The sequence below is a fragment of the Lucilia cuprina genome, chromosome 3 (genome assembly GCF_022045245.1).
Source record: "Lucilia cuprina isolate Lc7/37 chromosome 3, ASM2204524v1, whole genome shotgun sequence".
Lineage (NCBI taxonomy): Eukaryota > Metazoa > Arthropoda > Insecta > Diptera > Calliphoridae > Lucilia > Lucilia cuprina.
The window spans coordinates 46132459-46149664 of NC_060951.1; the positions used below are offsets into that span (position 1 = coordinate 46132459).

The following is a 17206-nucleotide window of genomic DNA, read 5'->3' on the forward strand; positions in this document are numbered from 1 at the left end:
CATTAGAAGCAAGTACTTATCATACATGCTTACAAATCACTACTTAAATAACTACTTTCAAAAATGTAGTTTTGTTTTTAAAAGAAAACAAGTATTATACAGAATAAGAACCTGGTTTACTTGTTCCTTAATTTGCTGTTCTATTTTATTTAATAACTACTCAGATTTCTATATTATATACCCTTCACCAAGTATGTTTTAAAAAACAGTTTTTATTTATTTTGTATCTCTGCACACATGTCACACATAACACACACAAACAAATATAAACTGTAGCAGAAAGAAATATTAACCGTTGTACTGTATTACCACCGCCAAACTGTATTACCGCCTTCAAACAAACATGAGCTGCATTACCAACATATTACTGCTTTATCTCCTTGTTCTTGTTATACCCACTTACCTTCGTGGGAACAGAACAGCATCCAAACATACAAACGAAATACACAGCTGAATAAAACCAAATACATCTCCACACGCACATGTACATCTTCATCCAATTCATAGTGTTGTTGTTGCTTTTTTAACAAAGCATGAAAAAATGTGGCTTTTTTGATGAAATTTTCAGAGGTTGTCTCGGATTTTTGCTCATATCTCCGTTATTTATAGACCGATTTTGCTGATTTTAAATAGCGATCTTCTCGAAAGCATGTCTAACTGAACTATTGAAGATTCGTATCTAGCCGATATCTGGGGACCTCTAAAAACTGATTTCAACAGACAGACGGACAGACAGACGGACATAGCTTAATCGGCTCCGCCATCTATAAGGACCCAGAATATATATACTTTATAGGGTCGGAAAATTATATTATAGAAATTACAAACGTAATGACAAACTTATATATACCCTTCTCACGAAGGTGAAGGGTATAATTAAGAGGTTAAAGTCGGGCGAGGCCGACCATAAAATACCCTACACCAGTATAGGAATAAAATGTGATTTAGTTTTCATAATTAATCACATAGTTTAATTGTACCCGTCCTCAGATATACTTCAGCCATTTATAAAATATATTTAAATAAAATTTTGATGATGACCTATAATTATATAATTAATGAGGGTCATCAAGGCTAGTACAAAACTTGGTTTTGCAGATTTCTGTCGAGATAAGAGTATATTAAACATAATTATAAACTTAAAAGTCCTATTTGGCGGGTTCAGTTGTAAGGGGCCTAGGTGAAATAGACTTCGTCTACGGTACTATAAAAGATCCAGTTCCAAATTTCAATGAATTATCTCCAATATTGCGATCTGTAGTTTGATTACAAGATTTACAAGCCCTATTCTGGGGGTTCAGTTATATGGGGGCTAGGTGAAATAATGGACCGTTGTTAATCTTCGTCCCTGGGACAATAAAATATCATGTAACAAATTTCATTGAATTATCTTGAAAATTGCGACCTGTAGTTTGATTTCAAGGGGGGACATAGCTAAATCGACTCAGATAATAATTCTGTGCCGATAGGACCAATATTATTGTCTGTTGCAAACATCAGCACAAACCCAATATACCCTCCCCACTAATGTGGCGTAGGATATAAAAAACAAGTTTCTTTCTGTGTGTGTAAAAACAGTTGTTATGACGAGATCATATCTGATTATATTGTATGTCATTATATGAGTAATAAAAAGTGATACAGACGGTAAGTAAAAGTCATTGAAAAGTAAGTGATATAAGTACAACTCATTACCGATTGTGACATCAAAGTATAAACTTCACGCGTCCCAGGTGGTGTATAGGCGAGCTTTTGCTTTTTTGATATATTTGATGCAAATGATCAACAACATCGATGCAAGTTCGAAATAAAGTAGAACTGACTAGATATGGAACTCCTTAACGGATTTCGAGATTTTTTCAAATAATTTTTCACTTTTTTTAATTTATTTTTAATTTGTGAAATAATTTGAAAGTTTTATGAAATTTTTGTTATATTCTAATTATGTCATTATTTTTTATTATTATTATATTACACATAAGTGGAAAGGTATTTTACAGCAATATTGAGAAATCAAGTTTTTGATTCCGTATAGATAATGCGGAAGATATTTAAGATTATATTATAAATCTTTAAATTCTCTAGGTGTATTTCATACCAAATAAAAATAAAAACACAGCTGATATTCTTATTATTAGCAATATTGACTCCACTTTTTGTACAACTGTGTTGTTTACAAACAATTTCATTTTGTGTGAACTTCTCAAAAAGTGTATATCTACACAAGAAATTTTACAAAAATACATAAAAAATTCTAATAAGTTCACATAAATCCCTTAAAATGCAAAGAGTTAGCCTAAAAAGAATGCGTTCCGAGGAATCGCCTTATACTTTACAAACTAAAATGCATGTTAATGAAAAAATTGTGGACTCTCATGATGCCAATAAAATGAAAGAAATACATGGTAAGTTATGAAAATGGAATCAAAGGAATTTATGTACTAAGTATTTTATTGATTTTTAATGAAAACTCTTTAGCTAAAACCACCAAGCTATTGTTCCAAGCCGCACGCTCTGTTGGCAATAATAATATACAACCAAATCGCCATAAAAAGACACCCGTATCAAGTATGGTGGTTTTATTTGGTAATGGTCAAATAGAAACAGCCAAAGGAGCCGAAGATTTGGAAGATGAATTCCTATGGGTAAGGCGCAAAGCTAAGTGTTGTGATCGTGAGACTTATGTTCAGAGTGATTGCACCAATTGCCAAAAGCCATTGTGTGAGGAATGTGGATTTTCTTGCACAGAGTGTGGACAATTTATTTGTAATTCATGTGTTACTGTATTGTAAGTATTTGCTTAAGCGGAATGTCAATTAAAGGTTAAATTTGTATTTACTTTTCAGTGGTTCCTGTGATGCTGATCATCCTATTTGTGAAAAATGTTCTCTATTTGCCTGAGCTTGGGCTTTAATTAATAAAGTACAAATTTATTTTTATGTTATTTTCTATTAATTTATGTATTATGAATGAAATTATGTTTAATATGTTTTCAAATTTAAATAAATATTTAAGGATATTAGTTGCAGGTCAATTTTTAAGGAAATGATAATGAGATTTATGAATTCTATTAAATATTTGTTTTGGTCTTATCCAATTGGAATTTTATTAAATGAGAGTGATCTAATGATGGTAATCTTATTAAATAAAAATTATAAAATTTGGTTCCATGCCCAACAAAATGTTTACAAATTGTGTAAATTGGACCGATTATGAATAATTATTCTCATGGAGTTTGTTTCCTTTTACGTGCCTTATGTATAAGGATGGGAACAAACTCTTGGGGAATTTATTAGCAAGTAAGCCTGAATATATGAGAATATTTTTAGGGATAATAATGTGACCAAAGGCTACAATCTTTAACACATAAGAATCGTTATCAGGACAATTGGATCTTCGCGAGTCATACCCGGCCAGTCGAACTATTACAACAACAACTTTAACTAAAGATTTTTGAGCCCTCATAGTGGGAGGCTCTCACCTGCCAATATTTTGCAAGGGAGTTTGTTCCCTTTAACGTTCCTTATGTACACGGAATTGAAAAAAACTCTTAGGAAATTTATTAGCCAAAGTAAGCCTGAATATATGAGAATATTTTTAAAGATAATAATGTAACCAAAGGCTACAATCTTTAACACATAAGAATCGTTATCACGACAATTGGATCTTCGCGAGTCATACCCGGCCAGTGAGTTCATCCCAAGAAAAAACTATCGAACTCAGTCAAACTGTTACAACAACAACTTTATTTATAAAATTTTGAGCCCACATACTGGGAGGCTCTCACCTGCCAATATTTTGCCAGGGAGTTTCTTCCCTTTTACGTGCCTTATGTATTAAGAAGGAAACAAACTCTTATGGAATTTATTTGTCAGAATAAGCCTGAATATATGACATAACAATCATTACCACGACAATTGGATCTTCGCGAGTCATACCCGGCCAATAATTTTCTCCCCCAGCGTAAGCTGTATCTGTCGAAAGTTTATCCCAAGTAAAAACTACCGGCCTCAGTCGAACTGTTACAACAACAACAATTTTAATTAAAGAATTTTGAGCCCTCACAGTGGGAGGCTCACCTGTCAAATTTTTTTATTTTTTGGCAAAACATCTCTTGAAAGATAGAACAACACCAGCCTTATAGGCCAAATAACAACCAAATTGTATTGAATTGTGTCACTTACCTTATGTTTGTAGCCCTTCGGGTACACTTGTCCAATACGTCTTTGCTTGGTGCCGGCTTTTCTGATAACTTCACCAACTCATTAAAATATTTATTAAAAAACACTACACACATTCATTTTACATATTTTTCACAATTATTAAAAGCTTTTTTACTTAATGACCAACAAATTAACTAATTTAACAAATTTAAAGAAAAAAAATTGGTTGGAAATTTTTTCCAACACTTTCATTTAATAGCAGCAGCTATTGTTAAAAAACACTCATTCTTCATACGTTTTATTGAAAAACATGATTTATTTATATAAAACAATTATATTTCTTGTAATTTTTTTAATTTTTACAAAATTTGTATGAAATTTTTAAAACAACACAAATCTCACACGACCACTTGCTATAAAAACGCGCACTAAACTGACAAGTTTTAGTTCAAATGTCATATCAATGCAAAAATTTGCATGCATGTTTGTACATCTATTTACTCACATACATACATGCGTTTGGTGAAGGATAGAAACACAACAAAGTGAAGACAAAAACCTTTATTTATAATTTGTTTCAAACGGAATATAGCGAAGACATGTATCTTTATTTACAAATTGCACACTTACACATACTTATGTATATTGAGGGAATTACATGAAAAATTTATGTTTTTTCATAGCCAAGTCACAAACCTTTGTTTATATTTATTTTTAGCGACTACACTGGTTTAAGGAATGACTTATTTAATGTTTTAGTACAAAAATGAAGGCTGTTGTCGTAAATTATTATATCTAAGCCATTTCTCAACCGATTTTTATGATGCTTTTTTTGTATTATTACAAATATATTGAAAAATTGATCTATTAGGCTTAGAAAACTGTATTGGAACATAAACTTAAAAATTTTAATATAATGTTCAAATATTATTATAAAAAGTCTCCTAATATTTATAGATTGAAACTAATTGATCAAAATGTAAATGATATGTATGAAAGAAGAATTTCTCACAGCATTACTAAAAAGCATTTAACTAATCTAAATAAATTTAAAAAAAAACAAAATTTTGTGCAACAAAAAAATTTTATTAATAAAATTAATATAAAACACACATAAAATCTCATGTTCACAAACATTCCTAAAAATCATATTTTCTTTACACTTTGCCCTTGAACTTATGATATTTTTGATAATCCTTAACCAGTAATTCATACAATTGTCGACCAGCTTCATTGGAACAACGTAAAATAAATCTACCCACACGATGATCACATATGCCCACCAATTCATAGCAAATATTCTCAATATGAGTTTTGATCTAAAAGAAAAAAATAAATGAAATAAATAAAATTTATTAAAACAAACCATAATTAAGACACTAAAACTCACCTTATTATATAAAGTAGTAGGTCTTTTATTTGCCACCATTAAATTAATAATAAAAGTCAAAACGAAAGGAGCTACTCTTTTAACACCCACTTTATGTTGTGCTATTAAATGCATTAGAGCTTCCACTTTCAAAGCTAACTCAGACAAATCATCTATTTCATTAGGGGGTAATGCAGTGTCCTTTTGACGCTCACTCTTATACCAAACTATAGATTGTAATAGATCTTTGAAAATGTGCATATATTGTGGCACACGATCCATTAGTAAAATATGACGATGTTTTATTAAAGACGCACATACTTCAGTCATGGCCAGATGGAGGTTGTGAAAAACTTTGAGATTGGTATCACTTAAGCGGAATTTTTTAATATTAATATCCATAAGAAAAGATAATATACTATCCATGGTATCGGTGGAAATGGGAATCTAAGAAATATAAGAAAATTAGTTTGTAAAATTTGCTAGATATAAAATGAAAACATACCATTTTATTATCTAGTACGGCTTGATGACAATTTAAAAGGTTTATAACTAAATCGTAATCATTAAATTGCTGCTGCTCATCACGACCCAAACGCAGGGTTATGTTGAAAGTTATTTCTTTATATTGTTCATTGAAAATCTACAAAAAAATAAATGTTTTAAGAATACTTATGGTTTAAATAAAAAAAACTTACTGCTCCCTTTATAGTACTAAAAGGACATTTAGCTATTAGAGACAAAAGTCTTAGGATATTAGAGAAATTAGCTTCCTGTACATTGTTGGCTATAGTCTTGAGTATAAGCAATAAATCTTCATTTGTTTTATTGCCTATAATCATTTTAACTGCAGACTCGATGGTTTTAGTGCCAAGTTTTTGTGATGCCTCTGCTACATTCTTTAAATCCTCATTAATTTGAGACCAGTAGTGGGTTAAAACAAATTCAATTTCATCTTGATCTAAATGCAATAATTCACGATGATTAAGGGCTACTTGCATTAAGCGTAGAGCATGGGGATTGTGATAATCCATCTGAAAAGATAATGAAATATTTATTATAATTTAATTAATTAAAAAAAAAATAATAACCTACTGAGTGTCCTATATAAATTTTGCTGATACGTCTAAAATCTTCATCTACTTCCAGTTTAAATTCTTCTGTTTCCTTGACTTCCTCTGCTGCTTTATTTGGTTCCTTAGCCTTGACAGCTTTGCCTAAAATCGTTGTGGCATAGGGAGCAAATCCTGCCAAAGTCTTTTGTACAAATTTTTTATCTTTTTTGGAAGTGCCATCACTAGTAGCGGTAAAATTTTGTCGCAGATAATTGGAAAAGATTTTCAAAAATCCTTCCAAATATTTACGCATATGTTTGGCACTAGCTCCATTTAGGGAAGCTAAAGTCTCTATAGCCGCCAGTAATAATTTACGTTGTTCTTCATTTAGACTTCCAGATTTTTGACATTCACTGAGTATTTCAGTTAGTCCTTGTAGGAATTGTTCTGTACCTTTTTCTTCATTTTTTACAGTGGAAAAGAGGAACTCATAAAGCTCCCAACAACTTTCGGCGGGTAATAGTTTAAGTAGAAGTGAGGTGGGCAGGTATTTGAAGATTAAAACTTGTTGTCCGAAATGTAAAAGATCTGTAAGGAAGTTGTAAAGAAAGGCATCAATAATGTGTATTAAAACAGAAAAGTATTTTAAAATAGTTGTTTACCTTTCAAAATCTCCAATGCCTGCAAAGCTAAATCCTCTTCTTGAGCTGCTTTTAAATCACGATACAAACTCAAGTGTAAAGCAAATATAATAGTTTTACGCTGACGTCTTAGCTGGCCCAATGGCAAGCGCTCTATTATATCTAAACTTGTTTTAATCTCTTCCACCGACAACTTTTTCACTTTATACTCCTGATCCGCACGATTTATAATCAAATCAATTAATTCCTTAATTAATAACTCACAAGCAGTAACCTCAACACATTCACGAACTTTATCGAAACTACCTGACAAAGATTTCAATAGAGAATGTTTAGAATTCAATGATTTGCATATGTTCTCATAAACATCCAATGTTACAAATTCTAATAATTCTAAATCATCAATGATTAAATGGAGTAAATCTGGTTTGCCTGTGAAATATTGTACAATATTGACTTTTTCACTTCTGGGCAATTGCTGTAGATACCACTTGGCTTGAGGTGTTTTTAAAAGAGAATTTAAGATTTCATTATCGGTGGATTTTAAATGAAGATTTTCTTTATTTGTTGATAAAAGTAAAAGTTCAGCTTGGGATTTTTGCATTTTAAGGCGATGTAATAGATGTTTGCAAGAAGATTTACCAAAATTTAAAACACGTTGTTGTATTAAAATCCATTCGTCGGCTGTAAGAAAACTATGTAAGTTTTCTACGGCCGGTAGAGGCTGCATTGAATCATGTTGACAACCATCGGGACGATAATAGGTAAGAAGTAATTCAAAATTACAGGCAAAATATGACAATTCCAAAAATGCACTCATAATACGTGGCTGATGTTCTTTTTCCAATAGAAATTGTCCAAATAATTTCAGAATTTCGTTAGTAAATTCCCTTTGTTGTTGTAGTTCGCTTAAAAATTTATCTGATTGTTCGGCCAGTTTACAGCCAGCAAAATATTGTGCTAATAATGCCGCTTGGAAATCCAAAAGAAATAAAGAATTTTCCGATATTTCTTCTTTCGTTTTTAAAGACTCTATTAGATCTTTTAAGGCATAAAGTAAAGATTTCCATATGGTTAGAGATGGTTTTGATACTAAACCAGTAATAATTTTCGAGAAAGACAAACCAACCGGATTACTAGGCCAATAATTTTGTAGCTTAGTGAAGGAAGCATTTGCTGACAGTTTGTTATTATAATTGAATGTTTTTGTAATAGAAGGTTTAAAGAAATCTTGAAATAATATGCTCAAATATTTTGAAAAATCTTCAACATGTTCTTCCGTATTTGTATTATCCGCCAACTTTTTTTTCTTTTTTTGCGGTGTCTCCAACTCCATTTTTGCTTTACGTTTTTTATTACTACTTAAATCGGTATTTTTTAAATTCTCTTTTAAGGCTTTCAGGAGATTAGAAACAAACTTTTCGGCTCTACTCAGACGCCTAAACATGTCCATAAGCAATACCAAATACTCTTCAAATAATTCCTGCTCTTCTTTATCGCCAGATTTCGGTGATAATATCATCCAGGCTGTTATTTCGAAAACATTTTGTTCCAATATTAACGGATTCAAACGTAAAGCAGCACACAGCAACATCAACACTTCCTTAAAGTGGGTTTCTTTTCTAGCTTTAACGGCTGACAAGATTTGTACTCCTAAATATTTAACAGCTGCTTCAGTTTCAGTAACTTGTATATTTAAGCTCACATCGTGGCGTCCTAACATCTCTAGTAGATAAGCAGCCGTCATTAATGATAATGAAGGATCCATCTTCGCACAATCTGTTTGTTGCAAGAAGTGACCAAATACATATAGCAGCAAATACTTGTAAAACGTTTCCACACCCCTACGCTTTACAATAGCACATTCAAGACACAATAGCCTTACCGGCAAATTCAACTTGAAGATACGATTTATCAAATAACGCTCCGCTATTTCTTCACACAACATACTTTCAATATCCAAAAGTTCATCGAAGAAGTCTACCTTAAATGAGCGCAAGATTAACAAAACTTGTGCAAACGGCTGTAAGGTAAACTTGGTATATACGTTTTCATATGAAACACTATCACCACAACGTTTGATAGTTTCTTTTAGGCCTTTCACCACCAAGGCAAAGAATTCTGTTTCAAAAGTGCTTAAAAATTTTCCCTCATTTTGCTGCAGAGCCAATAAATACTTTTCGTAACTTTGGAATATTTCTCCATAAACACGACACTGTAATTCATAATCCATTCTAAATAAGTCCTGTAACAATTCAAATTCCACTAGGAGCTGCAGTAAATTACACCATTTTCTAGTTTCTTCACCAACATTTCCTTGAGCCTGCTCTAAAAACCATTGTACAAAATCTTTTTTAACTTGTTGCCCTACCAAACCTGGTTGGGCACGCAACTTAAGTAGTTCGGTAAAATCCTCCTCAAGGATTTGTTCCTTTGTTAAATGGTCTTGCTCAGATAGCCATTTTAGTATTAGTTCATATTTAGTGATTAAGGTAAATTCCACTGATTGCCAAGATTTTATGGCAAATTTAAGATTTTCCCTAAATGATTTTTCTTTGCGTCTCAGCCATTTTGAAAATTCTAAAATAAATTCAAACTTTAGTAGATTGCTTTTGTGGGGTATTTGTTGTGCCTAAACTTACCTTCCTCCTGAGACATCTTTTAGACAATTTGTTTTAATTTATATATATTTTTTTAAGAAATTAAGAAAAATTATATTTTTTTCACTTGTTCACTTGCATAAAATTGTAAACAAACTGCACGTGGAGTTGTGAGAGTTGCCAAATGTTATTGTTTTTAGTAGTAATCAGTAAAGATGCCAGAGTGACATATGAAACATATAAAAAATAAAAATATTTTACAAATATTATTTTAAAACATTTTTTTGACTACTTACTTGAAATATATAAATATACAAAAGATATATTTATACTTTATTTATACCCAATAGAGCTTCCAATGTTTTAATATATATTCACGTATCTCGACTTGAAATTAGGGTTCTATAGTTGAAACGAAAAGTCGACTTTTCGACTTTTTGCATTCTATGAAAAGAAGACTTTTCGACTTTTTGCATTTTATGAAAAGTCGACTTTTCGACTTTTTGCATTTAGTTAAAAGTCGATTTTTCGACTTTTTCCATTTAATTAAAAGTTGATTTTTCGACTTTTTATATTTTATAAATAGACGACTTTTCGACTTTTTGACTTTCCGACTTTTTTCAACTTTTTCCGATTTTTTCCGACTTTTCGACTTTTTTCGACTTTATTCGACTCTTTCCTACTTCTCGTTTTTTTCGACTTTTATTTACAAAGTCGACTTTTCGACTTTTTTCATAGACGATAGTCGAGTTATCGACTTTTTTGGAACAAGTCGATTGTTCGATTATTCGAAAGTCGATTTATAGAACCCTACTTGAAATTAAAATATAAGTATCAATAAAAACACAATCTGGCATTACCCAACAGCTGACATTTAGTACAATATTTTAGTACTTTTTTAACAACGCCGGAATAAATGTAAACAACTTTTGCAGAAAATTGTTTATTTTTGTTAAAATAATGAGCAAAGGTAATTTTATTTAAAAATATTAATTAAAAATGATTTAAAAATAATTAATTTTGTTTAAGAAATGAGTGAAAATAAGCCAGCAGATCCACAAGCACCCGTAACGCGTAAAGGTTTCCTAATATCCATAAAAACGGGAGACCCAACTGAGATAAAGGAAAGAGATGTGGTATGTTATGAAAAAAATATTAACAAATAGTGGAACAAAACACTGAATCTAAATTTATTTAAGCATGGACGCTGTCGTGCTGTTACCGAATTTGAGAAACTTAATCGCATTGGCGAAGGCACTTATGGTATCGTTTGTGAGTGATTTTTTATAATAAATCGCTGTAAAATTATAGAATTTTAACAAATTCCCTTCCCATTTATTTAAGATCGTGCCCGTGATACACGCACCAATGAAATTGTGGCCTTGAAAAAGGTACGCATGGATCAAGAAAAAGATGGTTTGCCTGTAAGTGGTTTAAGAGAAATAACCATCTTGAAGTCTTGTAAACATGAAAATATTGTAAATTTAATAGATGTGGTGGTGGGTAAGAGTTTAGAAAGGTAGGATTTAGATAATAGGTTTTATATAATGCCGATTGTTTAATGTATACTTCCCTTTTAAGCATTTTCTTAGTTATGGAATACTGTGAGCAGGATCTAGCATCACTTTTGGATAATATGTCTCAACCTTTCTCGGAGTCAGAAGTAAAATGTATTATACTACAAGTATTACAGGGACTAAAATACATGCATTCTCGCTATATTATACATCGCGACCTAAAGGTATCCAATTTGTTAATGACCGATAAGGGATGCGTTAAAATAGGTAAGATATTCTTAAGATTTGTGGAATTTTGTTTTTAAATTTTGAGTATTTTCCAGCTGATTTTGGTTTGGCACGTTTATTTGGCTTGCCTTCCGGCCCCATGACTCCCCAGGTTGTTACCTTATGGTATCGTTCTCCAGAACTTTTACTGGGCTCTCCCACACAAACCACCGCTGTAGATATGTGGGCAGTGGGTTGCATATTAGGCGAGCTACTCTCACACAAACCTTTACTACCCGGTAATACCGAAATAGCTCAATTAGAACTTATAATCGATTTATTAGGCACTCCTTCCGAAGCCATTTGGCCAGATTTGGCAAAAATGCCAGCTTTGCAAAATTTCACCTTAAAACAACATCCCTATAATAATTTAAAGCAAAAATTCCAATATCTATCGCCGGCGGGTTTGAGATTACTAAATTTTCTCTTCATGTATGATCCCAAGAAAAGGGCAACGGCCGAGGAATGTCTGCACAGTAGTTATTTTAAGGAGCCACCATTGCGTAAGTTATAAATATAACATAATAATCATGTTCATTAAATTATAATTTCGAAAATGTTATTCAGATTTAAAGGAATATTAGTTTTAAATTGTTTTTAACTAAAAAAAATATGTTTTACTTTTAATAACTTTCTTTTTAGCATGTGATCCCAAATTGATGCCTACATTTCCACAACATCGTAACATGCAAGGCAACCACAATAAAGTGGCCGTTGGTAGTCATCTTCATAATCAGTCTGTACCCGAATTACCCGCTATATCTGACTTATTGGGAAGTCTTTTAAAGAAAAGAAGAGCAGATTGAATCAAATGAATAAATATATTTAATTTTTTTTAATAAAGTATATTAGTTTTAAAACCAGTAACCCATCTATTAAGGGCGGGTTTCTTACTCATCAGTTAAACTAGGCTTAACTTGCTGTTAGAATAAACTCGAAACAAATTTAGGCGGACTTTAATCGATGATTGTGTTTTTCAGTTTTAGATTTAAGCTCAGTTAACTTTGTTAGTATTGCCAAGTTTTCACTCAAAAACATAAACAATGAACAGCTGTTTTTTGCAAACAATACTTTTGTAAAATGGAAAAATGTTAAATTAACATTTAAAACAATAATTAATAAAACAAAACAAATCAGAAAATTGCAATTTACCTCAAATATTATGTTTTTGTTCTTCCGAAATCATTGTTTTATTGTTTTTGTTAATTGTGTTTTCTCACTTATAACTTGAGTTTAATTGGCCAATTACACTCAGTTAAACTAAGATAATATATAACTTTACTGATAACTGAAAAACACGAAACATATATTAAACCAGGTTTAACCAAAGAATGAATATTATCTTTATCAGAAAAACTCGCCCTAAGTGTTTTCCCTGGTATCTTTACAATATCAACGCTAGTTTGCCAGTTTTTCAGATCTTTTTGATAAATACTTTTAATTAGGGTTCTATAAATCGACTTTCGAATAATCGAACAATCTCGACTAATTTGTTCCAAAAAAGTCGATAACTCGACTATCGTCTTTGAAAAAAATCGAAAAGTCGAAATAAAAGTCGAAAAGTCGGAAAGAGTCGAAAAAGTCGAAAAATTCGAAAGAATTCGGAAGAAGTCGAAAAATTCGGTAAAGGCGAAAATAGTCGGAAAAAGTCGAAAAGTCGAAAAGTCGACTATTTATAAAATATTAAATGTCGAAAAGTCGTAAAATCGACTTTTAATTAAATGAAAAAAGTCGAAAAGTCGACTTTTCATAAAATGCAAAAAGTCGATAAGTCGACTTTTCATAAAATGCAAAAGGTCGAAATGTCGACTTTTCATAAAATGCTAAAGTCGAAAAGTCGACTTTTCATAAAATGCAAAAGTCGAAAAGTCGACTTTTCGTTTCAACTATAGAACCCTACTTTTAATTTAAAAAAAGAGAACTAGAACAAAACAAACACTTAACTAGAATTATACTAGAACTGAATTAGAATTGCACTAGAATGCTTTTTATTTGTAAACTTGTAAAACTGTAAGTCAAATAGTCAACTTTTTATAAATTGCAAATAGTCGATTTTTTATTTTAACCATCTCTAAGTCGATAACAATATTGCTTTAGCATCTCCATTAAGTGTTTTGTTCTTCTTCGTTGTTTGTATTTTTATTTTTGAAAAAAACATTTTTGTTTCTTTTTCTTATTAACATAAAAACATAACAACTGTTCCAAACAGAATGAGTGTTAAAGAATTGGATGATAAATTTAAACAATGGAATCCCATGGAAAATGACTACAAAAATACCAAATTCAATCATTATGTTACGGGTCCAGGAGCAGAACTCGATGCCGAACTTTTGCAAAATAGCAAAAAAGCAAATAAAGATGATAATAATGCCGGCAAAAAGGATGAGCAACAAGCTGTACCCACGTTGATATTTCGACACTTGCCTAAAGATATGACCAAGAAGGCAATGCATAACATTTGTTCTCGTCATGGTCGTGTTAAATCCGTTCGGGACAGTACTAAAAACGATTATTATTTTGTGGATTTGGCTACTGTAGCGTAAGTATACTTTTAGTTGTTTTTAAGTTTTTGCTGAATTGCTAAAATTATTGTGACTTTTACGTTTTTTTAGTGATATGGAAGCTGTTTTTCGTGCTTTGGAACACAATAACTATGGTTTTGAAATATTAGTGGGAAAAAATAAAAAACCTTCGGATGGAGAAAGAAATAAAGTAAATCAAAACTATACCCCAGTACCACCGCAAAACACTGGTATTGATTATCAAAATCGTAGTTATCGTACATCGAACAAGCAACATCCTCGTCCTAAAGTCAAGGAAGACTCGCTTATTAATAGAAACAGCGCCAGTGCAGTTGATACGGGACTTCCTTTGCAACTTTTGACAAATGATGCCCACAGTTTGGAGCGTCAGGGGCTTTATAAAATGCCAAATAATCAGAAATTTAAATATCGCAATGGTCGTTCCTATGTAAAGTAAGTGCTTATGTTAAAATTTTCTCAAAATAAGTTGTAATATCTTTAAAAAGTTTTTAAATTAAAGAAGAGCCTTATTTTGAGTTTGTTCAAATAAAAAAGGATATCTTAAGTTTGGCAGGATATTAATTTTTAATATTTTTTTATTTTTATAAAAAGCATGCCGGAAAATACAAAAAAATTTATTGAGAAAAAACATAACGAATCTGTGGGTACTTACAATGGAACCTCCAACAAATATGAACATAAACAAGAAAATGGTTTAATGGCTAAGGATTTCGATAAATGTTCTGTATGTTTTTACGCTTGTGACACTGTCTGCAGTCGCTGTTCCCAGCACTATTGTAGTGCCGTGTGTCAGTTAAATGATTGGCCTCAACATCGTTATATATGTGGAAAACCAAAGTAAGTATAAAAGTATTTAAACAGGAGATTGCTGAAAAGCTTTTCACAAAAAAATATTAAATTTTTTTACAAAAACAAACTGAATTTCATTATAGACATTTGCAAAAAACTCCACCACCAAAAAAACCAAACCAGTTGAACAAAAACTCTACAAATAATTCAAGGAATGCGAATAAAGAAAATCCTACAACTACCAAAGAAAAACTAACGAAAAACGACGAAAAAAAATCTCAACAACAATTAACAAATTCTTCGCAAGGTTCGGTCGCCAATAAGCCTAAAAGTTTGCCTAAAAACGATTCACAACTTCCAAGTACCTCGAAAGTTGGAGCAAACGCAGAACAGCAACGTGCAAATGATTCGGAAAATTCTACAAAAAGTGCTGCTCAACAAAATATGCCACGTAGTGGTAATATTGTTACCATAACAGCAATTTCCAAAACTAATGTAGTTTTCATACGTTCTAAAACTTATGATGACAATTTAAGTTATTTTAATACTATCGATTCTCTACAAGCTATAGGCCAATTATTGCAGCCTTTGAAATCTTTACCTAAATGTGGTCAAATGGTTATTGCTAAATTTGAAAATCAATACAATCGTGCTTTAGTCCTACAGGCCGCGAATGTTGAAAAAATTTTAATTATTTTCGTAGACTATGGTAATGTGGAAGAAATGAAATTGGAAGATTTATATGAAGCACCCGAGGAATTCGTTTCAAAGCCCCGCCACGCAATACCAGTTTTATTGAAAGATGTTCCTGATCTGCACATGACACAAGAAATACGCAAATTTATGTATACCTATTTGCACAATATCAATGTGGAGATACGCTATAAACCGGAAGATTTTCTTGAAACCAATCAAATTTATTCTGTAGAACTCATTGATGAGAATACTCAACAGAATTTAAATAAAATGATTGTTAAATTATCGAAACCTACGGAACCGCAAAATACCAATGAAATATGTAATCGTGGGGTGAGTAGTTAATTTTTGTATTTCATTTTATAACTTCTCACATTTTTAATAAGATCATTGAATTGTTACCAATTAAGAACATTAACTCTAATAAATTCTTATTTTTTTTATCTCATACTTAAGTATTTGGAACAAAAAGTTTTACCCACTGGCGATAATGTGGAATTTTTTGTTATGGACAATTCCTTAATGAGTTCTGGCTGCATATCTTGCACTATCAAACCGTATGTTATTGAAATACAAAAATTCCAAAAAGAATTACAATCTTATGCAGAATCTTTACCTCAAGAAGCTTATACACCTAGGTTAACAAGGAGTGCATACAAAACTTGTAGATAATTAGAGAATTTATATAATTTTTTTGTCCTTTTAGAGTCGATGAACTTTGTATTGCTCGTTATAGTTTAGATGGTTTATGGTATCGTGGCATTTGTTTGGAAGCCGTAGGTGATGGTCATCCATCTATACATTTTATAGATTATGGTAATATTACCATTGTACCAATTGAAAATATACGCCGTTATCCGAGGCAATTCACTTATCCTATATATACTGCGGATTGTGAAATTAAAGGTGAGATTATCTATCTATCTATCTATCTATCTATCTATCTATCTATCTATCTATCTATCTATCTATCTATCTATCTATCTATCTATCTATCTATCTATCTATCTATCTATCTATCTATCTATCTATCTATCTATCTATCTATCTATCTATCTATCTATCTATCTATCTATCTATCTATCTATCTATCTATCTATCTATCTATCTATCTATCTATCTATCTATCTATCTATCTATATATCTATCTATCTATCTATCTCTATCTATCTATCTATCTATCTATCTATCTATCTATCTATCTATCTATCTATCTATCTATCTATCTATCTATCTATCTATCTATCTATCTATCTATCTATCTATCTATCTATCTATCTATATTACAATTTGCAAACTTAATATTTTTTGTTATCCTTAGGTTTACCAGAAGAATGTGATGATAAACTGATTGCCAAACTTGAACAGATAATTCCTAATAATGAAGTTATTAAATGTGACAACGTTACCACAATCGAGGGAGAGAATTTCTATATTATTTCTTTGCCTAACGTTATCAGGGAGTTAAATGTTTGTGGTCTTCTTGAAAGTGATCAACATGTAATGTAAGCTTTACAATTTTTATTATATTTTGCATAAAAGGTTTTAAAATCTTTGCAAATTTTT

The 17206-nt window shown here is 31.2% G+C and overlaps 4 protein-coding genes across 6 annotated transcripts in view; 3 read left to right on the forward strand and 1 right to left on the reverse strand.

Moving 5' to 3' along the window:
* Nucleotides 1–2180: 2180 nt before the first annotated feature.
* Nucleotides 2181–3071, forward strand: LOC111685046 (apoptosis regulatory protein Siva-like). Its single transcript, XM_023447280.2, has 3 exons — nucleotides 2181–2405; nucleotides 2479–2788; nucleotides 2847–3071. Exons 1-3 carry the CDS (start codon nucleotides 2282–2284, stop codon nucleotides 2899–2901), a joined length of 489 nt encoding a protein of 162 aa, XP_023303048.2. The 5' UTR covers nucleotides 2181–2281; the 3' UTR covers nucleotides 2902–3071.
* A 2157-nt stretch (nucleotides 3072–5228) lies between these two features.
* LOC111685042 lies at nucleotides 5229–10005 on the reverse strand. The gene is made up of 7 exons (XM_023447276.2): nucleotides 9871–10005; nucleotides 7250–9808; nucleotides 6628–7175; nucleotides 6231–6566; nucleotides 6038–6175; nucleotides 5554–5979; nucleotides 5229–5482 (listed from the first exon to the last, which is right to left on the reverse strand). The coding sequence occupies exons 1-7, from the start codon at nucleotides 9884–9886 to the stop codon at nucleotides 5321–5323; spliced, it is 4185 nt and encodes a 1394-aa protein (XP_023303044.2). The 5' UTR covers nucleotides 9887–10005; the 3' UTR covers nucleotides 5229–5320.
* A 735-nt stretch (nucleotides 10006–10740) lies between these two features.
* On the forward strand, nucleotides 10741–12475 carry LOC111685045 (cyclin-dependent kinase 10). The gene is made up of 7 exons (XM_023447279.2): nucleotides 10741–10798; nucleotides 10858–10964; nucleotides 11028–11100; nucleotides 11173–11347; nucleotides 11410–11612; nucleotides 11669–12115; nucleotides 12255–12475. Exons 1-7 carry the CDS (start codon nucleotides 10789–10791, stop codon nucleotides 12416–12418), a joined length of 1179 nt encoding a protein of 392 aa, XP_023303047.1. The 5' UTR covers nucleotides 10741–10788; the 3' UTR covers nucleotides 12419–12475.
* A 1238-nt stretch (nucleotides 12476–13713) lies between these two features.
* The window catches only part of LOC111685044 (protein vreteno), a 125851-nt gene continuing 122358 nt past the window's right edge, over nucleotides 13714–17206 (forward strand). For all 3 annotated transcript variants that reach the window (XM_046946859.1, XM_046946860.1, XM_046946858.1), the window contains exons 1-7: nucleotides 13714–14151; nucleotides 14225–14587; nucleotides 14747–14992; nucleotides 15088–15973; nucleotides 16097–16278; nucleotides 16347–16546; nucleotides 16962–17145. In XM_046946859.1, the coding sequence (XP_046802815.1) occupies nucleotides 13823–14151; nucleotides 14225–14587; nucleotides 14747–14992; nucleotides 15088–15973; nucleotides 16097–16278; nucleotides 16347–16546; nucleotides 16962–17145 (2390 nt within the window). In that variant the 5' untranslated portion in view covers nucleotides 13714–13822. The remainder of the gene's footprint in view (nucleotides 14152–14224; nucleotides 14588–14746; nucleotides 14993–15087; nucleotides 15974–16096; nucleotides 16279–16346; nucleotides 16547–16961; nucleotides 17146–17206) is intronic.